Source organism: Lynx canadensis, chromosome F1 (genome assembly GCF_007474595.2).
Source record: "Lynx canadensis isolate LIC74 chromosome F1, mLynCan4.pri.v2, whole genome shotgun sequence".
Lineage (NCBI taxonomy): Eukaryota > Metazoa > Chordata > Mammalia > Carnivora > Felidae > Lynx > Lynx canadensis.
This window is the reverse complement of record NC_044319.2, coordinates 839,293-865,435: the sequence shown is the minus strand read 5'-3', so window position 1 is coordinate 865,435 and position 26,143 is coordinate 839,293. Positions and strand designations below refer to the sequence as shown.

The 26,143-nt window shown below is 54.4% G+C and overlaps 1 protein-coding gene and 2 long non-coding RNA genes across 4 annotated transcripts; 2 read left to right on the top strand and 1 right to left on the bottom strand.

Annotated features, from left to right (window-relative positions):
* The first annotated feature begins 6,387 nt into the window (after nucleotides 1–6,387).
* Nucleotides 6,388–8,803, top strand: LOC115505555. The gene is made up of 2 exons (XR_003966055.1): nucleotides 6,388–7,821; nucleotides 8,122–8,803. It is a non-coding gene; the product is annotated as an uncharacterized LOC115505555 (long non-coding RNA).
* On the bottom strand, nucleotides 8,490–16,976 carry DEGS1 (delta 4-desaturase, sphingolipid 1). Of its 2 annotated transcripts, XM_030303204.1 has the most exons (5): nucleotides 16,792–16,870; nucleotides 14,950–15,077; nucleotides 11,550–12,292; nucleotides 8,851–8,993; nucleotides 8,490–8,767 (listed from the first exon to the last, which is right to left on the bottom strand). In XM_030303204.1, exons 3-5 carry the CDS (start codon nucleotides 12,264–12,266, stop codon nucleotides 8,725–8,727), a joined length of 903 nt encoding a protein of 300 aa, XP_030159064.1. In that variant the 5' UTR covers nucleotides 12,267–12,292; nucleotides 14,950–15,077; nucleotides 16,792–16,870; the 3' UTR covers nucleotides 8,490–8,724. The 2 variants fall into 2 exon arrangements, with proteins under 2 accessions (XP_030159064.1, XP_030159063.1); XM_030303203.1 differs by lacking the exon at nucleotides 14,950–15,077 and having other exon boundaries at nucleotides 16,792–16,976.
* Nucleotides 16,977–19,524: 2,548 nt separating this feature from the next.
* On the top strand, nucleotides 19,525–24,708 carry LOC115505557. The gene is made up of 3 exons (XR_003966057.1): nucleotides 19,525–19,819; nucleotides 21,786–21,944; nucleotides 24,683–24,708. It is a non-coding gene; the product is annotated as an uncharacterized LOC115505557 (long non-coding RNA).
* Nucleotides 24,709–26,143: the final 1,435 nt, after the last annotated feature.

Genomic DNA, 26,143 nt, shown 5'->3' with positions numbered 1-26,143 from the left:
CGAAGACGCTCCGGGGCAGTCCTGGCAACCCGCCGGGTCAGCAGGTGAGGGAGGTGACCCCCGACGGCGCGAGGAGCCGGCCACGGCCAGAGGAGCGGCCGGCCGGCCTCGCGGCTGAAAATCCCTTTCTTTACAGACACAACAGACGGGCGGGGGCAGTTGGGACCCGTCCCAAGTTGCCAAGTTGCCGTCCCAAGGCAGAGCGGTGACTCATCCGGGGAGAGAGGACTCAAGTCCTGGAAGCCTGGCCTCAGGTCCACACGATGAGGGGGCGCCCGGCTCCGGGTCCGCTGACCAGCTCGTGATTCGCTCGCGATGCTGATGCTGACCTTCCTGCCGCTACAGGAATCCCTAGAAACTTACAGAAAGGTGGCCGAATCCCACTTCTCCGAGACCAGCACTGTTCACGTGTTTCAAACGTTGTGCCTAAGTTTTCCTCCCGTCAGACGTGCCGGGTGGTTTTGTCCCTGATCAACACTTCCCGTCAAATAGGTCTCGCGTCCCTGACCGGTCACCTGCCTCTGTCCCTACGCTCCCTCCGGGACGCGGGGCCCTTGGGGGACAGATCCCGCAGCTCTGCGGGCCTCCCCACCATCCGGCCGTTTCCCTGACGCCCGCCTGGTGCTTCACAGGGCGCGCCGGGCCGGCGCCCGAGTCGCGCTTTCTTTTTCGCCTCCGTGTTTAATTCCCCTCCTCTGCCGTCAGTGAAAACACGCAGGACTTTCCCACACGCACTGTCCGCCCAGCTTAACAGAGGCACGCGCACCAGACGACTGGACGGCAGAAACCGCTGGCCGCGGTGCCGACCACCCGAAAGCCCAAGGCCAAGGCGCAGGCACGGTGGGCTTCACGTGGAGGCTGGAGGCGGCCACCACATCACACCTCCCTCGGAAGGTGTGCACCCAGGGCCCCTCGGAAGCCAGTTCGAGGGACGCGGGCAGAGGCCTGACCCGGCTGGTTTTTCGGCAGAAGGGTGGCGAGCGCCGCCGGGCTCCGTGGGGAGCGAGTGCCCCGGGCAGGGGAGGCGGCCCCCGCGGCCAAGCGATGGGCCCCTGAGCACGACGCTGTGCGCCTGGAGCAGATGAATCAGACCCGAGTTTCGTGGGACACGTGTGAGCACGTGCCAACACGGGGAGTTCGCTGCCCAGGGTGGCCATCACAAGGACACCGGCATGACCACGTGGGAAGTGATTGCATCCACCGTGGCCCCGTGTCTGATAAGGCCCCATTCTGAGGTCTGGGGGCTCGGCTGCAGCACGTCTTTCGGGGGAGACGGTTCAACGCACAGCACACGGCCAGGGTCCTCCTGGGGCCTCGGACAAGGGCAGTGCCGCCAGTGGCTCCAAGGCTTACGCTTCGTTGGCACTGGCCCCGGGGACAGGACGGAGACCCGCGTGGTGGACGGACGTGGGTGTTCCATCTCGAGGGGACATCGCAGGTCTTCGGGGCCCCCCACCTCCCACCCACGTCGTGCAGAAGCCTTCCCGGTCTCTGTGCCTCTGGGCTTTGCCTGTCCCCTCCCCAGCAGACCAGCCGTGTCCCCAGGAGACACGGTCAACCAGAGCGACAGGCTTTGGCGGGTGCACACGCCCGGCTCCCTCACCCCTCTGTCGTCAGCGCACACCCAGGAGAAGACACGGGACCGATGCGGGGCTTCGGGAGCCTCTCCGAGGTCCCGACCCTGCAGCCCCCACCAGGACTGCCCAGGCACGTCCGCCCAGGCTCGCTCGAGGGCCACTTCCGTCCTGATCCCGCTCCCCGCGGTCACCTTCCAGACAAGCTGTTTGTACCCACACCGTGACCTCAGGTCGGCCCTAGGTGAAACCCCGGCAGCAGCTGGTGAGGAGGCGGCCGAGGCACGCCCTGCGGGCCGGGGAGGAAGGGTCCCGCAGAGACGCGGTTCCGGGCAGAGGCGGCCGGAGCCCCTGGAGCCGCTGGGTCCCGAGCGTGTGCGCGGCAGACCCCGCAGCCGGGGCCCCGCCAGCGAGTGGGGGAGCCGAGGCCGCGTCACATGACACAGGTCCCGCGGGCACACGCGTGTGCTCGCTCACGCGTATGTGAGTCCCGGGGGAGGCGGGAAGAAGGCGCGAGGCCCGCCCGCTCCTCCCGTTTCGCCGCCCGCCCCGCCCCGCCGCACCCGCGCGTCCGCATTCAGGAGCACGTTCACGGCGAGCTGAGTTCTGAAAAGCCGACGTCACGCGGCCATTCCAGTCCCGGGACAAGAATCTATTCAAATCGGGCGGTTAGAAAAGCAGGTCATGTCGGTAACGCGGGACGTGCGGGTCCCCAGGCCCAGAGGCCCCGGTGGCAGGCAGACCTTCCGCGGGCCGGGGTTGTGCCCGTGGACCCCAGCCGCCGGCCGGACCAGGGGCCGGCAGCTGCCTCGAGCCGAGCGGGGTGGGCGCGGCTGCCCCTACACAGGCCTCCCGCGCAGCGACTGCTGTGGGTGCCGGTGCGCGGTTAAGACTTGCGCTTCTTTTCAAACAGGAACGCCCGCGTCGCGATCTCAGGCACGGAAGGCGGAGTGGTGGCCTCGGGGGCAGGAGGAGCGTCTGGGCAGTCGTTCCGTGGGTGTAGACGCGCCCGTTCCGTAGGGGGGGCCCGTTCCGGAGCTAGCCGTGCGGCAGACGGCTGGTGACCGGTTTCAACACCGCGGCGTTCCCAGGGGCAGGAGGAGCTAAGGCCAGGCAGTGACCGTGCCCTCAATACAGGGTCCCCCAGCGCGTCCCCCCCTCCCCCGCCCTGGGAGGTGGACGGAAGGACAGGGAAGCGGCACAGAGGGCTTTGCTGCGGTTTCTCTTCCCTGTTGTCTCCAGGGTGTCCAGAGGTGACGCGGTGTCCTCCAAGCGCCACGGAACAGCGGTGGCCCGGCCGGGCTCCCTTCCCAGGGCCCCGCTCACAGGCCGGGGCTGGGCCCTGGGCCCTGGAGCTGGGTCTGCAGCGGCCGCCCCCCCACTCCCGTCCTCCCAGGCAGGGGCGCTCAGTGCGTCCCGTGCCCACCTCCTTTCTTGCTGGCTAACTGGGCCCAGGTCCTGCCTGCTTTTCCAAGAACAGGGGCGGGGTGGTCTCTACAGAGCTGCGTCCTTTGCAAACCGTATGATTCTGAGCCAGCTCCTTTTTTTTTTTTTTGAACTGTTTTTTGTTTTATTATTTTTTTAATGTTTATTTACTTTTGAGAGAGACAGAGTGTGAGCGGGGAGGGGCAGAGAGAGAGGGAGACAGAATCCGAAGCAGGTTCCGGGCTCCGTGCTGTCAGCACAGAGCTCGACGCAGGGCTCGAACTCACCGACCGTGAGATCATGACCTGAGCCGAAGTCGGACGCTTAACTGAGCCGCCCAGCTGCCCCCTGAGCCAGCTCTTAAAAGCGTTCGGTTTGGGGCGCCTGGGTGGCTCGGGCAGCTGAGCATCCGACTTCGGCTCAGGGCACGATCTCGCGGTTCGTGGGTTCGAGCCCCGCGTCGGGCTCTGTGCTGACGGCTGGGAGCCCGGAGCCTGCTTCCGATTTTGTGTCTCCCTCTCTCTCTGCCCCTCCCCTGCTCACACACTCTCTCTCTCTCTCAAAAATAAACATTAAAAAAAAAAATGCTAGGTTAGACGTGCGCTCCGGGCCTCGGGAGCACTTGGAGGAGACAGCTTGAAGAGTAGCAGTCACACCCGCCCGGCCACATGGCCAGGAGGTGGGGGAGGAGGGCCACATTCCTGGGAGTGACAGGCCTGATCCCGTCTTTGACACTTCAGTTGTCAGACTAATTAGGAAGTGGGCCCTGGATTCAAGAAAAATGTCGCAGACTCTGAATTTGTTTCCTTAGCTGCACAATGAGGATGATGGGACTGACGGCACACGGGCAGACCCCGCCCCCAAGAGCCCCCCCGGCACCGCGAGCCCCCCCCCCCCCCCCCCCCCCCCGGGCAGGACACTGTGCATATGCAGCTCGTGTGCATCCGCTGGCTTACTCCTCCCCAGAAAATTCGTTTGCCCTCGTGACACGTAACTCTGCAAAGCGGCAGAGATGGTCCCGTGCAAACCTGTGCAGAGCTAGGGCAGCGTCCGAGCGGCCGGGTCCCCCGGGGCCTGGAGCCGTGCCAGGTGGCCCCTAGAGGTGCAGAGACGGCTGGTCCTTCTCCCTGGGAGGCGGGGAGATGTTGGGGCCCAGCCCTCAGCGCAGAACATCCCCCCAGTCAGACCCAGGGCCCCTCGCACGTGGCCCAGCACCCTCGGTCCACATGGGGAACCGAGAGAGGCGGGTGCTGGGAGGCAGGTGGCCTGGCGCCAAGGGCTCCTGCTGAGAAGGATCTAGTTGAAGCTTGTCGTTCCGCGACTACTCGGAGAGCGGGCGGCCGGCCTGACTTTGTCTCTGTCCCGCTCCTTTAACCGAGTCGTCTGATTTGAAAGGAGATAACGTGGCTACATTCTCGTAGGGCGTCGTCACGCGTCTCTGGTCCGCCGAGAAAGGAGCCACCACCGGGATGGGTGGACCGCGTGGGGCCCGGGGCTCGGGAGCCGTTGGCCGGGCACCACCTCCGCTCCCGAGGGGCCACGGGAGTTTGGGTTCTGCTCGGGTCCGTCCTGGGGTCCGGGCCCCCGGTGGGTGGCGGGGGGAAGCCCAGAGCGCGGCCTGGGGTCCGCGGGTCACATGTGCTCAAGGGGGAGAAAGAAACCGTCAAGAGTGTGTTGAGTCTGTCACTCCGTCTCGATTGTCGCTGAGCCCTCTCGCTTGTATTTGTCTGTTTTTGAGACGGTAGCCGGAGATGAAGAGTCGCTTTTACCAGACTGGGGAGGGGGCAGCGTGTGAACTGGAGTCTGCAAGTGGGGCGCAGCGGGGAGCCCCCTCGGCTGAGGAGAAGCACCGGGCTCCTGACCGGGGAACCTGGCTGTGGGCGGCCCAGACACCGGGGGGGGGGGGGGGGGCCGCAAGGGGCATGGGGCCGGGGGCCCTCTTCCCGTCAGCGCCCTGACAGCCCCAGCCGGCGAGGGGACACGATGCGCCGGTCAAGACAACAGCCACCGCAGACGAAGGCGGACGGTGGGTGTGTGCTTGGGGCTGGGACACCGCCGCTAAGTGGGAGGGAAACTCGAGGCCTAAACCACCCCCCCCCACCCCGGGCTCCTGCCGGCCCTGTTCGGTTTTGACAAGGGGCCGTTCACTCAGGGTCGCTCCCGCCCCCCCCGACGGCCCGTCCAGCGGCCTCGGGGGTGTGGATTAGGGGCCGTTCTGGATCAGCAAACTGCTGGTCTGCGAGGATCCGGAGCCCCACGGGGGGGCGCTGCAATTCCTCCAGGCCTTTCCCACAAGCCCCCATCCTCTTCTTTTCGCCGGGGCCACCGACACAAGGACGTGGGCTGTGAACACGCTCTTTGTGTGTCTGTGCATCCTGCCTTTTGGGAGAAAATGCCAGGTGTGCGTCCCAGGCCAAGAAGGGGTGTGTCGCACCCCCACGCAGCCCCGTGACAGACGACACGTCTCGGACAGGGTCCCAACCCCTTGCTGAGCCACGCCCGCCTGAGCTGCCTTCCCAACCGCCCCGAGGCTTGCGTGTGTCGGTGTGGGGGAGAGCCTCCCTCCGCCGGGCCCTCCTGGGCCGTCGGCCACGGCGGGCCGGACCTGGCGACCACAAAGCCACGAAGCCGCCCTCTTCCCCCCTGCTCCTCATTCCGTGTTCTCAACCGCGTCGACGACTTTCCAGCCGAAGGGCACCGGCCCGAAGCAACCTGCACGGCCTGCCCTTCTCCCACCTGGGGCTGCCCGGGAGGTGGCACTCGCCTCCGCCCCGCGTGGCTCCCGCCCTGTGTCCCCCCCCCCGGCCTCCCCACCGGCTGCTGCCGCTCCAGGGTCTCGGGCTTCTGGGGTGGCGTTTCCGGGCCTGCCGGCCCATCCCTCTTCATTCCACATGACTAAGGCTCCTGGAAGACGCCCCGGCAAGACAAGAGAGAACGCATTTCCTCATCCGACGCGCAGCCTCCCAGCCGGCAGGGCCAGTGCGACAGGCGCCCCGGCCGCGGCCCGGCCGCTCCGCACACACCCTCGGGCCAGTCTCTCGGGCCCCACGTTTCTTCCTGAGAAAGTGTGGGCTCCCTCCGTGCTAGCCCAGCACGAGGTACGCAGTGGCCTGCAGGCGGCTGTGTGCCCCCCCCTCGGCTGTAGCCGCACGGGACCCCCCTGTTTCAGGGGGGACCTCTGATTGCACGCGCAGTCCTCGCCCCAGAGCATCAGCTCTTTAATTTGGGACCGGGTTCTGGCCGCGTCCTCACTGCCTGACGCAGTGCCTGTAGACTGAATAAGGAAATGCATTTTTGCTCTGAGTTTACACGCTGATGTTCCAGAGTGGCATTTTAGGCCGGCCCTTTCCTCAGCTTCTGCTTAGGCGCTCGGGTGCGCCGGGGTGAGGCCCTCGCCTCATCTGGCGCTCACCACGCCCGGCAGCCGTGTGCACGCCGCCCGCGTCTCCTCGGTCCCCTTCCTGTGCACGACGGGCACGTCACTTAGGGGAGAGCGATGCCGGCGTAAATACTGAACCTCTGTGGCAGGCTCGTCTGCAGAGGCGCCGGCCGGCATCCACATCGGGGGCCTCACGGGCAGCGGAGGGGCTGGGGAAGCTGCCCTGACCTCCCCCCGGTGCCACCCCCCCCCCCCCAGTGCCACCCTCCCCCCAGGAGAAAGTGGACACAAGAGGAAGAATCTGAGAAGTCCGGCGGCAGCTTGGGCTTTGGGCTTTTTGACTAACCCCTGCTGCGACACGTTCGATAAAAAGCCAAACTCTAAAACGCCAGAGTTGGGATGGTTAAAAGTTTAAACCCCAGAGATACAGCCTGACCGCAGGCACGTAGGAAGTGCTCGCCCAGGCCCTGGAAGGAACTCGTTCTTGTGTGTTCCTGAGCCGGGCTCAGCAGATAAGCCGCCCCTGCCACTCGCCCAGGGCGGCCTCGGGCCAGTTTCAGCGCTGCCAAGCCGTCTCTGTGTGCGTCGCGGAAGGATGAACCCAAGGAGGCCGGATGCAGGCTCCGCGGGCGGTAGGGTCGCTGTCTTCGGAACCCCACACGCCCTCCACCTTTGGCTTTGTTCAAGGACCATCTCCGTAAGTTGCTCTCCATCTACTACGAGCCCACCTCAGAGCCAAGCGTGCACCCTGCTGGGTCTGGCAGATGACAGTAAAGATCTTTCCTGCCCCCCGGGAGCTACCGCCTCACGGGGACACAAACCACACATGTATAAGCAGAACGCGGGGCCGTGAATCATTCGGGGAGTCCAAGAGCGGCGCTGGACTGCTGGGGAGTGGGGACAGGCCACGAGGGCTGGCGTGACTTCTGAGGTGAGCCAAGCGGACCGGAAGGGGAAAGGAAATGTGGGCAGAAGGGAGTTGTGCAAAGCCACGGGAGGATTTCACACGCCCCACCCTGGAGCTCCCCAGGCGCCAGGCCCGGCCCCCCGAGTCAGAGGCCTCTCTTGGGAAAAGTCACTGCTGGGGACAGAAAAGGGGCTGCTGGGTTAGGAGACCCACCACCCAGGTGAGGACAGGTGACGGGACCGCCAGCCGCAGGCCTGGGGAAGGGTTAAGCGTGTGCACCAAGTATATTGAGGGTGACCAACTGGGCGTGTACTTGTGTAGTGACGGGGCTCGGAGAAGGCAGAGCCGCCTGACGGGGGTGGGGGGGGGGGGGGATTAGGGGGCCATCAGCCTGCGTGGCTGCGTCCCACAGGCAAGGACAGCAGGAGAGGACACAGCAGACTCAACGCATCGAGTCCGGGGCGTGCTGCACAGATGGTGTCGTCTGTCATCGCGTCAGTGCTCTGAACGCTGCTCACTGTTCACGCGATGGTTCTGTAAGCAGTAGTTCGGGGACCGGGGATTTTCCCAGGCGGGAGGGCCAGGAGGGGAAAGCAAAGTCCTGTGGGGGTGAGACGAGGTCTGTCAAGCAGGTTTGCTGGCCCTTCGGAGGCCAAGGCTTCTGTTTTCACCCTGAGCGGGGCGGTCATGACGTTAGAGGAATGTCGTCACATCTCACAGTACGGCTACCTGAGGGCTGTGTTGGAGACCTCCTTGACTTTTTGATCCCGCGTATTATCTTTAAATACTGTACCGCATTACACTAAATTCACCCACGTGACCGTCCGGGGACGCAGGGCTGCGAGCCTGACACCCGGGATGCCGGCTGCCGGAAGCCGCTCCCTGCCACCAGATCGCAGCCCGCTTCCGCTGCAGTGAGATGACATGAAACCTCAGCTCAGCTGCTCCTAATTTGAGTCTGTGCGTCTGAAAAAGGAAGTGAAATGTTGGATGTGATTAAACGCGGCACCTTCTTTGGGAACAGGCTACGAGTTTCAGCAGTGTGATGTAAGTTCCGTGTACAATAGGAGAAATTAAAAATTCGGCTTACAGGGAAAGAGGTGTCCGGATCGTTCTTTTTGGAGGGCAGTGACATTCTGAAGTAGACTCACCCCAGTACCGTATTAGATGAGGACAGTCAAGTATGAAAATGTCACAAACGCTACCGTGATTAATAGCTCAGTTTATTAGCTGTTTTAATAAAGTACAACTTTATAGTGAAAATAACATACTAGAAAGAGCTTTTTTTAAAGCTTTTTTATGATATGCTTACAAAACCTCAGACACCAGGGAAAACTTCCCCCACAATGACGCAGCACACACGTCTCCTGTGAGCGCAGCTGAAGGCGGCCAGGCGGGCCGGCTGTTGACAGCCAGGTAAGCTCCTGGTGGCGCGGGGGTCACGTGCAGACACCGTAAGAGGGGCTTCTCAACATCGCGGTCCTGGATGAATAATGCAGAAACGCCACTTTTCAGCTGTGGTGAAGTTTCACAGAGGACCTTCCTTCGGCCGTAGTGACACTTACTCCAGTGCTGCCTTGCCTTTCTGGTGCCTCTTCATTCTCGAGTAGGGGCTCACTGTATCATCCATCACAAAGTCGTACAGGACTTTGACCCAGGAGGTGTAGTGAGGGAGGCTGTCATAGTACTCAGCCGCTATCTTCCTCACCTACGAGAGCAAACACACAGCAACGCGGGTAGTGAGCGCTGACCGAGTGCAATCGAACGGGACAGACGGATGCCCAACACAGACACGGAGAAACCACCAGACCTTCCGCCCTCCGGAAAGCCAACACTTCGGGAAAGGCAGCAGCTTCGGGAATTCTAACACAAGGCAGTTTGCATTTCAACACCAAAATACACTTGACCCTCGAGGATTATGGACTCTTTCCCATCACGCTCTGAACTGTGTATTTTCAATAGGTGAGCTGTGTATGTGAGTTACAGCTCAATAAAGTGTTCAAAAGAAACCTCGTCACGCACACCGGTTAACAACATGCTAGTTACATGCATTGTCACTACTTGGTAAATACCAGCTATTCGCGGAGGAAGCAGAATGCTCCCTGATACGCACTGGACAGGAAGGGCAGGAGACGGAAGGCGACCACAGCACTGAGGACGCGGACACGTGTAAGGAGCTAAGGACTAAGACCGCATGCACCGAGCGGGAACCAAGAGGACACTACAGAGCCCTGGGCCTTACGTCAAGTGAACCTGAACCGAGCCAAGTGTGCTGGGGGCTATTCAGGAAACTTGTGAGTTCAAGTACCGCTGACCCTCGAACAACACGGTGTGAACCGCGCAGGTCCACTTAACACACAGAGGTGTTTTCCAGATACACGGTGCAGTCCTGTAAATGTGTCTTCTCTTCCTTATGATTTTCTGAACATTTTCCTTTCTCCAGCTTACCTTACTGCAAGGACACAGTACGCAACACTGTAACATACAAAACATGTGTTGACAGACTGTTTACGACTGTTTACGTCATCCGTAAGGCTTCCGGTCAACAGGAGGGCTATTCACAGTTACGTTTGGGAGGAGTCAAAAGTCACACGTGGATTTTCAGCCATGCGGGGAGTTGGCACCCCAACCCCGGTGTTGTTCAAGGATCAACTGTATGGTTAATGTTGAAAAAAATGACTTTGTCCAAAGGGCAACCACCTTTATAGCCTCTTTAAAAAGTAAGTAAAGGGGCGCCTGGGTGGCTCAGTCGGTTAAGCGTCCGACTTCGGCTCAGGTCATGATCTCACAGTTCCTGAGTTGGAGCCCCACCTCGGGCTCTGTGCTGACAGCTCAGAGCCTGGAGCCTGCTTCGGATTCTGTGGCTCCCTCTCTCTCTGTTTCACCACTGCTCACGCTCTCTTTCTCTCTCAAAAATAAATAAACATTAAAAAATTTTTTTAAAGTAAGTAAAAAGTCCACTTCCTCAGGGCAGAAGTGAACACAGGCCGCACGCTGTCTTCGGGCCTGTACTCGGCCAGAAAGACACAAAGGAGCTGTGCCAGTGTCACATTAAGATGCTTTCAAAGTTGTCTTCAGCTGTGTGGTTTCCATTTTATTTTGAAAAACGTGAAGCTTAGAGAAAAGTTGAGAGAAGAGTAAAACAGACACGTGCCCTTTCCCCAGGCCCCCCAACGGAAACCGTGAGTCTCTCTCTCTGCACAGATTCACACCACGTAATTTGCTTTCTTTGCTGAGCCTTTTGAGAGTAAGTTGCAGACATTCTGTGACAACCTACCCTCACGTTCCACCTCAGTATTCCCCAAGAACAAAGACCTTCTCCCACAAAGCCATGATACCATGTTCACACTCAAGAAAGTGAGTATCCGCACGGTATTAGCTATTACACGGTATAGGTTGAAAGCCTCCCCACGGACCCAAAGTCCTCTCTCTGGATTTTTCCTTCCTCAAGCACAAATCCAGTCCACAATGATTTGTCCCCATTTAGTGTTCATGTGATGTGTGTCTGTCATCAGTCAGCATTTAAAAACCTACAGGGAAATCCAAGCGTGTTCCTTCGTGTGCTCCACAAACAACACACGCAAGTCCGACGGGCAGGGAGACAGACAGTCCCTGCCCGCGGGACGTTTGCAGCTCTGGAATGGATCGTTCACAGACCGTGCAGGCCAATTCCATAGGACGTGTGTATTTCCCAACAAGCCTGCACATAAATCTTAGCTGAGCCCATCGATCTAACAGTGATAAAGCAACGTCAACTCCGGCTCCCTTTGCATAGGCACTGCTCGATCTCGGATATACTTTGCAAGCTGGCAGACCCTTAGCTCCTAACCCCCAAGGGCCACCCCCAGACTTAGGGATTCGGAGAGGAAACCCTGTAACACTGGGGGGGCGGACTCGGGATCTCTACTTGTTGTCTGCTTTGATGAGCAACTCAGGTGGACAAAATACACTAGATTCCTTTTAAAACGGGCAAGTTACGGGCACCTGGGTGGCTCAGTCAGTTAAGTGTCTGATTTCGCCTCAAGTCACAATCTCATCGTTTGAGTTCGAGCCCTGCGTTGGGCTCTGTGCTGACAGTTCGGAGCCTGGAGCCTGCTTGGGGTTCCGTGTCTCCCTCTCTCTCTGCCCCTCCCCTGCTCATTCTCTCTTTCTTATAAACGTTAAAAAAAAGTAATAATAAAATAAAAAAATAAAATGGGCAAGTTACAACTGATTTTGGTCATATGACCATCAGAAATTAGAATGTTTCAAATCCTTTACTTACCAGTGGGAGGTTTTTCCCGGGAACGTTGGGGAAGTCATGGTGTTCGTTGTGGTAACCCACGTTGAAGGTGAGTAGATTCAGAGGCCCATAATACGAGTAAGTTTCATGTCCCTTTAAGAACATGTAATGTTCAGCTATAAAATGTCCAGAAATCGGATGCAAACCTAGACCGAGTAAGGATGCTGCCAACATGTAGACTAAAGATCTAATTCCAAAAACGTAGTAAACTATAATGTCGAAGGTGATCTGGATCACAGTATTAATCACTTCCAGGTAAGAAATCGGTTTGGGGTTGATGAACAGAGGTCGAAAAGCATAAAAGAGAGGCTGAAGGATAACCCACACGAACTTTCTGAAAGTGGTACAGAAAAACCAGCCTTCGAAATCGGTGGGAATGTCCACATCGATGCCATCACCCCCAAGGTAGCGATGATGGTCCATGTGATACCTCTTAAAGGAAACGGAGTATGGCACACCAATGGGAAGATTAGCAAATATTCCGAACCAACGATTCCACAGAGCTCGGTTGTTGCCGAAGGCGCTGTTGTGGGAGACCTCATGGATAGCCAGGGTCATGGAATGGTTAATGCAGCTGCCGAAGGCGTACGCCCAGAACAGGACCCACTTCCAATCCAGGTCCTTCACCAAGTAAAACGCAACCAGCTGAGTGAGAACCATCAGCACTATAATCCAGATCAAGTTGGGATCGGGTTTCATCAAGGACTTTATCTCTGGATACTTTGCTGTGAAGAAAAAACAATCAATCAGGAACTGAGTAGAGTACATAATAGTTCTGTAATTCTAATTAAGCCCACGCCGTTAAATTAACCCATGAATTAATTTTTTTTCTCCAAATCATTAAATGCCCTCTATCAGAGGGAGGGGTATGTTCTCATAGTAAAGGTACTAAGTACCACGTTGCCACAAATTGAGAATTTATGCAGTAAAAATTAGCCTCAAAATCTAGAGTCTCCATGCTAACAGAAAGAAAGTCACACATGAGTAAAGATTTCATGGTATCCGATTCCCTTTTCACCCCTAGTAATTCTTTGTATATAAAATTTATAAGTTTTACAAAGTTGTGATCATAGTCTGAGAAATCTATCCTAGTGTCTGACAGAATGTATTATACACTTATGACAATACATGTATATACTTATATATCATGCATATGCAATCTATTTGCACATATAAATACTATATTACAGACAGTATGTGCTGAGATTTCATAATTTCCTTTACAGTGACTAAATCACTTCTGGTTGCCAGTTTTAACTTCTACCCACTTCCCTATTTGTAGACATTTAGATTTCTAATATTTTTGCCAGCGTAGGCTTCTTACAGTCATCAGGATAATACAGAAAGGATTCTGCTGATTTACAATGCCACTTTCCTAAGGGCTCATTTCTGTGTTACAACTGCTAATTTGCTGGGTTCTTATTCTCTCTGTTGAGCACATGCACAAATATCCAAGCAGGAGGAAAAAGGCCAATAGCAAAAACTCTGCATCTCAGCACGTGTCCCCCAAGGGCAAATGCTGACTCTTCTCTGGTCTCACGGCCTGCCTGTGGAGGGAAGCCCAGGCATGATGAACCTTTGGTTTTATGTGCTGCTGAGTAGGTTTGACCCAGGATGGCATAAGGACAAAGGACTTTTTACTTTTTTTTTCCTTAATATTTATTTTTGAGAGAGAGAGAGAGAGAGAAACGGAGCATGAGCGGGGGAGGCGCAGAGAGAGAGAGAGAGAGGGAGACACAGAATCCGAAGCAGGCTCCAGTCTCCGAGCTGTCAGCACAGAGCCCGACGTGGGGCTCGAACCCACGAACCATGAGATTGTGACCTGAGCCGAAGTCAGGACGCTTAACCGACAGAGCCCCCCCAGGCGCCCCAAAGGCCCTTTCTCTGGAGACGGGTCATTCAGAATATTTTTGAAAAGATACGGAAGAGAAAAGTGCAGCTTCACCCTCTTTTCCCTACATGTGACATGACGAACTCAACCAAAGCTTAAACTACAAGGCAGGAAGCAATTTCATCCAGTTTTATATATGAGACATGGGGGTGGCGCTAACCCCCGGCGAGTAACTCCCACTTCTCTCTCTCCACTCCCTCTAATCTTTGTTGATTTAGTTCATTTCATCAAATGTTAATCAGGTTGTAGGCAAGAGACCAAAAAAAGTAACCCTACAGGCCTAGACGTGAATTAGTTTAAAACCAATTTTCCTCATATGAATGAAAAGTTGTTCAGTCATTCGTTAAAATAGGAGCATTTGGGGAGCAATTTCCACCACAGGAGAACAACTGTTCAGTTAATTGGTGGATAAGCAGTAACTCACTGATACTAAAATATGTACTTCTGTTTAGACAGAGCTCCGGTATTTTCACCTTATATAAGGATTCAATGGACACATCTGCCACAGCATAGAAGGCGATACGCATTTTATAGGTATTCTAAAATCAGGAGGGGCATGTGGGGGGCTCAGTCATTTAGGCCTCTGACTCTTGATTTCAGCTCAGGTCATGATCTCCTGACAACACCCCACCCCACCCCACGTCCCCAGTCCCATGTCCCTGCTCTGCGCTGACAGGGCAGAGCCTGCTTGGAATTCTCCCTCTCTTCCTGCCCCTCCCCTGCTCACGCTCTCTAAGCGAACATTTAAAATAAAAAATAAAATGATGAAACTCCTATGCATTGTTCTCTAGGACAAATCAAGTTGTCCCAAGTGATTCTGTACCAAATTCTTGAAAAGCTTACTTTAGTCTGTAAAGTCTGTGCCACGATGGTACCAATATGAGTAAACCGGGAAAGAGCTTTCTCAACAAATGGTGCTGCAACAGCTGATTATCCACATGCAAAAGGATGGAGTTGGACCCCTTCCTCACACCATACACAAAAATTACCTCAAAACAGATCACAGACCTCAATATAGGAAAACTATATACCATCAAGAAAGCGAACCCACAGGATGGGAGGAAATGTTTGCAAATCACCTATCTCATAAGTGACTTGAACCTAGAATACAGGATGAACTCGTAAAGCTCTTACCATTCGTTACCCAATTTAAAATGGGCAGAGAGTCCGAACAGAGTTTTCCCCAAAGCAGATATACAAATGGCCAATAAGCACACAAAAGGTGCTCAACATTATTAGTCACTATGAAGCCAAAATGAGCTACCATTTCACACATGCTAGAAGGTCTGTGTCGAAAGTCAGGCAATGGCAAGGACGTGAAGAAACTGGAACCCACGCGCGTTGCTGGGGACCATGTCAAATAGTACAGCTGGTTTGGAAGGCTCTGGCCCTTCCCTCGAAATGCTACACACAGAGCTACCAATGACCCGGCAATTCCACTCCTGGCCAGCTACCCAAGAGGAGTGAAAACACATCCATCTGATAACTTGCCTGTGAGTGTTCACCGCAGCATTATTCGTCGGTGTCAAAAGGTGAAAACAGCCCCACGGTCTACCAGCTGGCGAACGCACAAGTGAAATGTGGACCATCCATCCGTACGATGGAGTACTACTTGGCCGCTAAAAGCAATAAAACGCTGACATGCTACAATATGGATGAACGTCAGGCTAAGGGAAAGAGGCCAGCCACAAGAGACCAAGGACTGTATGAATTCGCTTTTAAGAAATGTCCAGAATAGGTACATCTGGAGAGACAGAAAGTAGATTAGGGGTTGCCCAGAGCCGAGGAGTGAGAGAGACCGATGAACACAGGCACTGCTTTTCTGCCCCCGAAACACAACACTTTCACACACATGTCTTGTCGTTTAAGTGTTACCTTTCCTGAGGTTATTCCCATCTCCGCTCCTGAAATGGGACATTGAGCAGTATTTGCACCCATGCTGAAGATTATACTTTCACGGAGACATTTATCAATGACATTTGTCACTCTCCAAGTGAAATGGTTCAGTGATGTTAAGTATGTGGGAAAAGGCTCATTGCCGAGATAAGCATCAATAAGCACCTTTCCACTTCCTTGATTTTCTGAATATCAAATAGATGGCTAACTTCCAGTATTGAGGCATTGGGTTTTTACAAGGTGGATACCAGCTTATTCTTGTGTAGCACGTTGATAAGTCATAAGTAAAAAGTATCATTATGCTATCTCTTCGTCTAAGTGATTTGCATCATATTTGCTTTAATTAAAAATTAAAAATTTAATTAAAAATTAAAAAGCACACATCCAAGGGCACCCGGTGGCTCAGTCGGCTGAGCATCAGACTCTTGGTTTCCGCTCGGGTCATGATCTCAGTTCGTCGCTCTCTCTTTCATAGTAAATAAACTTAAAAAAAAAAAAGAAAGAAAACACGCAACTGTATAGGTTCAAGCTACCACTTTACTGATTCGATTTTTTTTAAATGCATTTTAAGTGGACCTACTAACTCCTATTTGCAAACAAGCGTGAAACTTCTAACTTTAGACACCCCAGCAAAAAAAAAGCTTGCTCTCCCTTTTCACTGGGCAAATTGGTGCTGAGACAAAAAATAAAAACCAGTTAAGTACTACTCCTATTCCACTCAGCACCCATCAGTTTTCTGATTTTTTCCAAGAAGTTAAAAGCACCTGCCTTGGAGGCAACGTGACGGCGATCAGAACTCCCCCTGGAACGGCTCTCTCGCCCTTTACCTACTCCTCATCTTTAACATGGGGTAACAGCCACCTCGTTACTGCGAGGCCCTACCCCGGGGCACGTCTGTGGCCCACGCAGCACGCTGCCCGGGCCCAGCATCTGGGGCCTCCGGGGAGGGGGGGCCCTGCGGACCGCGAGAAGCCTCCATCCGCTGCGCGCGCCCTCCGCCCGCAGGGCCGAGCGGGGCCTAGCTCGCCGGCGGGGAAGGGCCCCGAGTCTGCGGCGGGGACCGGCCGGCGCTCCTCCGGGCGTCCGTCCTCCCCGCGCCCCCGCCCCGGACTACGCCCTGCTCCGCGCACGCCCGCGGCAGCGCCCCGGGGGCCGTGGGGGGAGGGTCTCCGAGCCGCCGAACCGCCCGCCGGGGCCGCTCCACGCCCGTGCCGCCACCGGGGCCGCAGCCGGGCCTCCCCGCGCCGACCGCCGGGACCCCTCCCTCCCAGTCCCCCGCCGCCGGGGCCGCTCCACATCGGAACCCCCTCCCCCGCAGGGACCCCTCCCTCCGGGCCCTTAACGGGCCACGGGCGCCGGCGAGCGCAGGCCGAGCTCAGAGCGCGCCCCGGCGGCGGGAGGCCGCGCGCACATAACGGGGCGCGGGCCGGGCCTCACCCAGGATCTCCTGGCGCCGGCTGGCGTGGGGCTGGTCAGTGTAGACCCACTCGAAATCCTCTCGCGCGACGCGGTTCCCCATGGCGGCGGCTGGCGGGCCCCGCTCCGGCTCTCGCTTCCGGCCCGGCTCCTGTGAGGCGGCGGCGGCGGCGGCTCCCGGCTCTTGTCAGCCGGCGGCGGGCGGAGCGGCCGAGACAGAGGCCGGGGCGGGGCCCCGCGGTCCTCCCTCTGGCCCCGCCCCGTCGGCCTCGCCCCGTCGGCCCCATTGGTCCCGCCCTTTGGGCTCCGCCCCCGACGGCCCCGCCCGCTCCGTTGGCCCCGCCCCGCCGCCTCCCGGCTGCCTACGCGGAAGGCGGGCTCTCACGCCGCCCGGTGGCGCCACGGCGCGAGACCTCGGGTGAGCTGTGCCGCGCGGGCGCTCGGCGGCGCCTGTCGGCCCCTGCGGGAAGCGGGGCCCGCAGGAGAACGCGGGTGCGCGGCCGCTGGCGGCCGACCGAGACGAGAAGCCGCTGCCGGCAAGGAGAGGGAGGGGACGAGGACCTGCCTGCCCCCGCCGTCCAGCCTCATCGGGGCCGGTCGCGGCCACGGCCTCTCCTGGGAGGGACGGCGGTCACACAGCCCGTTCCCACCTCTCCTGTCGAGAAGAAACTTGGGCTGAAACTACAGAAAGGAAGATGACGTTCAAAGAAAAGCACGATTTAACCCCGCGTCCCGTCTGTCAGAGGGGAGCTCAGAGCTGCGCGGCCTGCAGCCTCGGGCGAGGAGTGGGCGGGCTTGGGGTGAGGGTCCCCTCCCCGTGCCAGGTGGTCGCCTCCCCGTGTCAGGAGGTCCCCTGGCTGGTGGGGACCGGGGGTTCCAAGCCGACGCTGACGGTCCCCTCCCCGTGTCAGATGCTCCCCTGGCTGGTGGGGACCGGGGGTTCCAAGCCGACAGCTGACAGTCCCCTCCCCATGTCAGATGGTCCCCTGGCTGGTGGGGACCGGGGGTTCAAAGCCGACGCTGACGGTCCCCTCCCCAGGTCAGGTGGTCCCCTCCCCGTGCCAGGTGGTCCCCTCCCCGTGTCAGGAGGTCCCCTGGCTGGTGGGGACCGGGGGTTCCAAGCCGACAGCTGACAGTCCCCTCCCCGTGTCAGATGGTCCCCTGGCTGGTGGGGACCGGGGGTTCCAAGACGACGTCTGACGGTGCCCTCCCCGTGTCAGATGGTCCCCTCCCTGTGCCAGGAGGTCCCCTCCCCGTGTCAGGAGGTCCCCTGGCTGGTGGGGACGGGGGGTTCCAAGCCGACAGCTGACGGTCCCCTCCCCGTGTCAGATGGTCCCCTGGCTGGTGGGGACCGGGGGTTCCAAGCCGACGGCTGACGGTGCCCTCCCCATGTCAGATGGTCCCCTGGCTGGTGGGGATGGGGGGTTCCAAGCCGACGGCTGACAGTCCTCTCCCCATGTCAGATGGTCCCCTGGCTGGTGGGGACCGGGGGTTCCAAGCCGACAGCTGACAGTCCCCTCCCCATGTCAGATGGTCCCCTGGCTGGTGGGGACCGGGGGTTCCAAGCCGACAGCTGACAGTCCCCTCCCCATGTCAGATGGTCCCCTGGCTGGTGGGGACCGGGGGTTCCAAGCCGACGGCTGACGGTGCCCTCCCCATGTCAGATGGTCCCCTGGCTGGTGGGGACCGGGGGTTCCAAGCCGACGGCTGACGGTGCCCTCCCCATGTCAGATGGTCCCCTGGCTGGTGGGGACCGGGGGTTCCAAGCCGACGGCTGACGGTCCCCTCCCCATGTCAGATGGTCCCCTGGCTGGTGGGGACCGGGGGTTCCAAGCCGACGGCTGACGGTCCCCTCCCCATGTCAGATGGTCCCCTGGCTGGTGGGGATGGGGGGTTCCAAGCCGATGGCTGACGGTGCCCTCCCGTGTCAGATGGTCCCCTCCCCGTGCCAGGAGGTCCCCTCCCCGTGTCAGGAGGTCCCCTGGCTGGTGGGGATGGGGGGTTCCAAGCCGACGGCTGACGGTGCCCTCCCCGTGTCAGATGGTCCCCTCCCTGTGCCAGGAGGTCCCCTCCCCGTGTCAGGAGGTCCCCTGGCTGGTGGGGACCGGGGGTTCCAAGCCGACGCTGACGGTCCCCTCCCCGTGTCAGGAGGTCCCCTGGCTGGTGGGGACCGGGGGTTCCAAGCCGACGGCTGACGGTCCCCTTCCCATGTCAGGAGGTCCCCTCCCCGTGTCAGGAGGTCCCCTGGCTGGTGGGGACCGAGGGTTCCAAGCCGACGGCTGACGGTACCGTCCCCGTGTCAGGTGGTCCCCTCCCCGTGCCAGGAGGTCCCCCGGCTGGTGGGGATGGGGGTCCCAGGCCGACGGGCTGAAGGTCACCTTTTGGGAGAGGCCGAGACCGCAGCTGGGTTGGGTGTTACGTCTTGGTTTGCCGACTGGGACCCGGCCCGAGTGAGTCCGTTTGGGGCCTTGTCTCCTTCCGAGCAACCGCCCCCTCTTCTGACCCGCCCCTCGGCCTGCCTCAGGACGCCAGAAATGTGAGGCCTGGGCGCCACTCCCCGCTTGCGCTCTGCAGGCCCGGCAGCGTGTGGCGTGTGCTGACGCCCCGCGGTCGCGACTTGAGGCCCACGCCTTTTAAGTGGCTCCTCGTCTCCGCTCCTCTCCTGGCGTTCCAGTGGCGGGGGGCCGATCCGCCCGGTGGTCGGCGCTGCGAACAGGCCTCCGCAGCTTCTGAGAGAGTCCAGCCGGCCGGCGACACCGCGGTGGTCCCGCTCAGGGTGGCCCCGGCGTCTGGAGTGCGCTTCAGAGCCACGGCCCCCGAGACCCGAACCAACCGCAATCGAGCCGGAGACAGACCGTGTTGAGGGAGTGACCTTTCTACGGGAAGTGGCTCGTTCGGTGATCTCAGGAGGCCGAGTTTCAGCTTCGGCAGAAACGTTAATACTGGGGTGGTGGCCGCAGCACGGACGCCCCCTTGTGCGACCAAGATACGATCAAGGCCTGTCCTGCCATCGGAAACAACTCTGTCCTTGCAGAGATGCCTGCCACTGGTAAGATCTGGTTTAGATAATCATGAGAACGTGGGGGTGCGAATGTGCTGTGACTTGCGTAGGTGTTTGTGTCTAACTGGGCGAGTGCAGTTATCATTGGAGAAAGGTAAAAGCAAGGCGCTGGGTGCTGTGGCCATGAAGATCAGACTCTACGAGTGAGTTCTAAGAGGGAGGGGGGATGCCTTGGAAATAGAAGAGAAATTGGTCACGGGGAGGACCACCCATCTCTAGCATCGTGGACAGACTGGAGTTTTTGAATACAAAGCCAGCAGTCTGAACGGTCGCCCCACTGAGCAGTGGCCTGGGAGACACAGACGTAGGTGTTACCTTTCCGGGCCATGCCAGAATAGAGGACAAGAGAGACGAGAGAGGGTTTTATGTTTAAGTATGACGTCTTGAACTGGCATCTGGGGAAGAAGCAGTCTCCATCGATGACGTCAGCGGCTTCCCTTCCTTGCCGGTTTGTTTCAGAGGTCTCCAGTGTCTGCACAGGACCAGATGGCAGGTGGAGCCTTCTTTTGCGGTGGGATGTGTACCCACGGTTCAGGTCCCTGCAGTGTGGCTGAGGACCGGTTTAGTCCCTTACGAGGAGGTTCAAGCGCAGTCTTTGTCCCTAGTGATCGCAAATCAGAAGGGCGGGAGAGAATTGGAAACATTAATTCGGACAGTCACAGCCAGATATTTGAGCTGGAAACATTCAGGAACCGGTCCAGTTTACGGGCACATAACACATCCTCTACGACAGCAAGACTAGAATCTAATGTCTACACAGGTGCAAACATAGTTTTCCTGTCTAGAATCACCCCCGCTTTTTTTTTCCTACCAAGATAACCACAGTAAACAAATGGTTTTTTTTTTTTTTTATGAAATTTGGTCTGATTATCTATGTAGTGCAGCAAGAATAGCAATTGACCATATAAACTCTTTTATTTATTCTCCTTTAGCTAAGGCAGCAGAAGAGATGGTTTATCATACACGTGTTACGTTCAGCCACAAATGAAAACAGAATTAGTGCTTTAAGTCACAGGCCCAGGGAGTCTCTCAAAGGTGGTGGTTGCGATCAGATGGTGACGGATGTTCTAGATCCATTGAGTCAAGCTCTGGAAAGTAGGCTTGCAGTCCAACCACTGGTAGCGGTGTCTCTGGCCTCTGGCTTTCCTCCTTTCCGGGTGCACACACACTACTGGTCTACGTGGACCTCTGCCTCATCTTTCTTCTCTTACGCTTCAGCCTGGGCATTTGCCTCTTCCTCCACTTAGCCTTCATGGCGCAGAGTTTTCCAAGAAGATGGCGCTAAGGCTGAGCCATATAAACTCTGTTTAAGGCTTGAACTTCTCATAAGGGATCTCAGACTGAACTTTTAAAAGCCTCTGAGGGGGCGCCTGGGGGGCTCAGTCGGTTAAGCGGCCGACTTCAGCTCAGGTCATGATCTCACGGTCCGTGGGTTCGAGCCCCACGTCGGGCTCTGTGCTGACAGTTCAGAGCCTGGAGCCTGTTTCGGATTCTGTGTCTCCTTCTCTCTGTGACCCTACCCCGTTCATGCTCTGTCTCTCTCTGTCTCAAAAATAAATAAACGTTAAAAAAAATTTTTTTTAATAAAATCATAAAACTAAACTGGGTACAAATTTCCAGAAGAGAAAAACTAGATTCAAGCAGAACAAGAACTAATTATATTGGACTGAATAAACTCATGGAGATAATTGTAATTTTTCTGTGACTTTTTGTTTTAAACACTGCTGCTTCCTTAATGTTTTGTTTTTCTAGACTAAGGGAAATGTATTCTCTTAAACTATTTGTGAATTAACAGCAATTTGGTAAAGTATACCTTTGTAAATAAAGATGAAATATTTACCTTTTCTCCATACCTGATGCCTCCAGAATTCAGAAACCCTTGAGTATTCATTTCATATGCCATATAGTTCATTATTTGCATAAGCTCAGTAAGAATCTGTTCTCTTCGTAACAGGAAACAACTGGAAACACTGGCTATTTACCAAGGGTTTGACTGGAATGTCATATTTGAGCGAGAGGTGCATAAACTCAGATATGACCATACAGCTTTCGGGAACTGCTTGGATAAGTCGGTCTGGAGCCTTGTTCATAGGGTTCTTGGCAGCCTTACCAGGTAAGTTAGGAATGTCACTTCCTGGTAGAACCAGGAACCTCGGCATTTTGGGGGGGGGGGTGGTCTCAAGAAGACAGGAATTCACCCAAACTGTAAGTATTGCAGGTAACATGTGATGAAAATCCTCGGCTTGGCTTCCTGGCCTCAGAGGCTTTTTTTTTTTTTAATGTTTTATTTATTTTTGAGACAGAGACACAGCATGAGCAGGGGAGGGGCAGAGAGAGAAGAAGACACAGAATTCGAAGCAGCTCCAGGCTCTGAGCTGTCAGCACAGAGTCCAATGCGGGGCTCGAACCCACGGACCGTGAGATCGTGACCTGAGCCAAAGTCGGACGCTTAACTGAAAGAGCCACGCAGGCGCCCCAGTTTTATGATTTTAAAGTTATCAGAAACTTGTACTTTTCAGAGTCCTTTCCATGAATCTCTTTGAAGATGAAGCATTTTGCAGGAATGCTTTTGCAAAAGTATCAAAATAAAACAAGAAAACAGCTTTTTTAATAATAGCCATTCTGACAGGTGTAAGGTGTTATTCCATTGTAGATTTGATTTGCATTTTGCTGATGGTGAGTGATGTTGAGCATCTTTGTGTGTGTGTGTGTGTGTGTGTGTGTGTGTGTTTGGTTTTATTTATTTATTTCTTTGTTTATTTATTTATTTTGAGAGACACAGAGACAGTGTGGGTGGGGCAGGGAGAGAGGGAGAGAGAGAATCCCAAGCAGGCTCCACACGGTCAGCACAGAGCCCGATGTGGGGCTCAAACCCACAAACCGTGACCTGAGCTGAAACCAAGAGTTGGACGCTTAACCTACTGAGGCACCCAGGTGCCCCTGTTGAACATCTTTTCATGTGCCTATCGGCATGAATGTATGTCTTCTTTGTCCTATCAGGTTCTGAATATCAAATTTCAATTTGGACAATTTCCAACCACAGAGTTACTCAAAAAATCCTTTTGAATGAAATTCATCACCATTCTCATCCCCACCTGGCTTATATTTTTCTATTTTTTTCCCCAGGCAGTAATTTTCTTCAAATGATATATTTAAGCTAAATAGTTGCTCCCAACCCCACCCCCCCCACACACAACTTCTTGAAAACCTGATAAAAAGGGAGCTGCTGTGGTTAAAGTATAAAAGTTGGCCAGACATAGACAAAGAAAAAATAATAGACATTAACAAAAGCTGGAGAAAGAAGGGAAAGGGGAGCTATCATTTAATGGATTCAGAGTTTCTGTTTGGGGTGATAAAAAAAAAGTTCTGGAAATGGATAGTGGCGATGGTTGTACCACATTGTGAATATACTCAATGCCACTTAATTATACACTTAAAGATGGTTAAATGGTAAATTATGTACATTTTAACACACACATATACATAAAGAATAGAGACTTAAGAGGAGTGTGAGACAACAACATCGAGATAATCTATACACATGTAATGGGAATGTAGGAAAATTTTTCAAATAAAGAATAGTTGAAAACTACACAAATTTGATGAAAAACATTATTACATCCAAGAAGTACAATGGACTCCAAGCTCACGAGCTCAATGGACAAAACAGGAGACCAACACCCAGACACATCATGGTAAACGCCGAAGGACAAGGAGAAAATCTGGAAAGAGCAAGAGATAAGTGGCTCAATACATTCAAGGAGACTCCACAGCATTAACAGTTGACTCTTCATCAGAAACGGTGGAGACCAGAAGGCAGTGGGATGGCATATTCAAAGTACTGGGGGAGAACACCCTGGCAACTAAGAACTTTACATCTGGCGAAACTGTCTTTCCAATATGAAGGTAAAATACATTTCCAGATAAACACAAACTGAGAGAATTTGTTTCTCAAAGAGTCACTTGATAAGAAATACTAAAGGAAGTTCTTCAGGCTGAGAGTAAGTGACCCCAGAATGTAACTTGAGTCCACGTGAAAAAATAAAGAGCATCAGAAAAGCTAAGTAATATAAAAGACGGCATAAACACTTTTTTTCTTCTACTTTCTTCTCTTAACTGACTTAAAAAGCAGTTGTGTAGGAGCACCTGGGCGACTCAGTTGGTTAAGCGTCTGGCCCTTGGTTTTGGCTCAGGTCTCGATCTCACAGTCCATGAGTTCTAGCCCCACATCAGGATCCACACTAACAGTGTGTACTTGGGATTCTCTCTCCTTCTCTTTGCTCCTCCCCCGCTTGCAGGCTTGCTCTCTCTTTCTCTCTCTCTCAAAATAAATAAACTTTAAAAAAGTAAAATAAAAATGTTTTTTAAAAAGCAATCCTATAAAGCAATATGTATATAATTGTATTGTTGGCCCTATAGCATATAGAAACATAAAATATTTAACAATAACAGCACAAAAGATGTGATGGGAGCAAAGCTCCCTGGGATCAAGGAAATTACACCAGATGGTAACTCAAATCCACAGAAACCAATGAAGAGAAATGAAAATGGTAAGTAAGAAGGCTAGTATAACAAACTATATACAGTTTCTCTCCTCTCAGTTTCTTTCTGAGGCATAAAATCATATAAACTAACAACTATAATGGTGTATTTGGGACCTGTAACATACACAGATGTAATATGTTTAACGATAATAGCACAAAATGGAGGAAAAAAAATGGAACTATATAGGAGTAACATTTACATGTCACTGGAATTAGGTTACAGTAAACTTGAAATATTCTTTTTTTTTTTTTAAGAATGCTTGTGTTTCTTTTTTTTTTCAACGTTTATTTATTTTTTTTGGGACAGAGAGAGACAGAGCATGAACGGGGGAGGGGCAGAGAGAGAGGGAGACACAGAATCGGAAACAGGCTCCAGGCTCCGAGCCATCAGCCCAGAGCCCGACGCGGGGCTCGAACTCACGGACCGCGAGATCGTGACCTGGCTGAAGTCGGACGCTTAACCGACTGCGCCACCCAGGCGCCCCTGAAATATTCTGGTAAGTAAGTTGTATATGGTAAGCCCCAGAACAACCACCATGAACATAACCAAAACATGTAGTGAAAAAAAATCATTAAAGGAATTAAAATTTTACACAAGAAAATATTCACTAAATACAAAAGAAAGTGGTGAGGAGGAATAGAGGGGGGGAAAGACATGAGACATATAAGAAACAAAAAGTAAAAATAGCAAAGATAAATCTAGCTATCTCAGTAATAACATTAAGTGTGAATGTATTAAAGAATCAAATCAAAAGGCAGAGATTGACAGACTAGATAAAAAAATAAGCTCCAACTATAGATCTTCCTTGACTTTCAATAGGGTTGTGTCCTGATAAACCCACGGTAAGTTAAAAATATGAGCTCTAAGTCAAAATACATTTTTGTAGGTTACACCTAACCTACAGAACATCATAGCTTAGCTCTGCATACTTTAAATGTGCTCAGAACACTTACACTGGCCTACAGTTGGGCAAAACCACCTAACACAAAACCTATTTTATAATAAAGTGTTGAATATCTCACATAACTTATCGAATATACTGTACTGAAAGTGAAAAGCAGGATGCTTAAGTGTATCAGTCGTTTACCCTCATGATCACAGGGCTGCCTGGATGCCGTGGCTCACTGCTGCCTCCAAGCATCACCAAACAGTGTTGCCTCACACAGGAAAAAATAAAAATTCAAGGGGCGCCTGGGTGGCTGAGTTGGTTGAACGTCTGACTCTCAGTTTTGGCTCAGGTCACGATCTCACAGTTTCATGGATTTGAGTACCACGTCCAGTTGTGCTGATAGCTATTGTGCTGACAGTGTGGAGCCTGCATGGGATTCTCTCTCTCCCTCTCTTTCTACCCCTCCCCCACTCACTCTGTCTCTGTGTCTCTCAAAATAAACTTAAAAAATAAAAATTCAAAATTCAAAGTACTACTGAACGCATATTGCTTTCACACCATCATAACATTGAAAAATCGTTAGCCGAACCATCTTAAGTTGGGGACTATCTGTATGTAGTGACTACAAGAGACACACTTCTGATTCAGAGACACAAATAACTTGAAAATAAAATAATGGGAAAAGATATATCATGCAAACAGCAACCATAAGAAAGCTGGAGTGGTTTCGCAAATATCAGACATAACAGACTTGAAACATAAAGGACATTTTATAATGCTAGCAAAACTGATAGAAGTGAGGGGACAAGTAGTTCAACAGTAATAGCTGGAGACTTGAATAATGGAGAGAACAACTAGACGTGATCCACACGGGAATA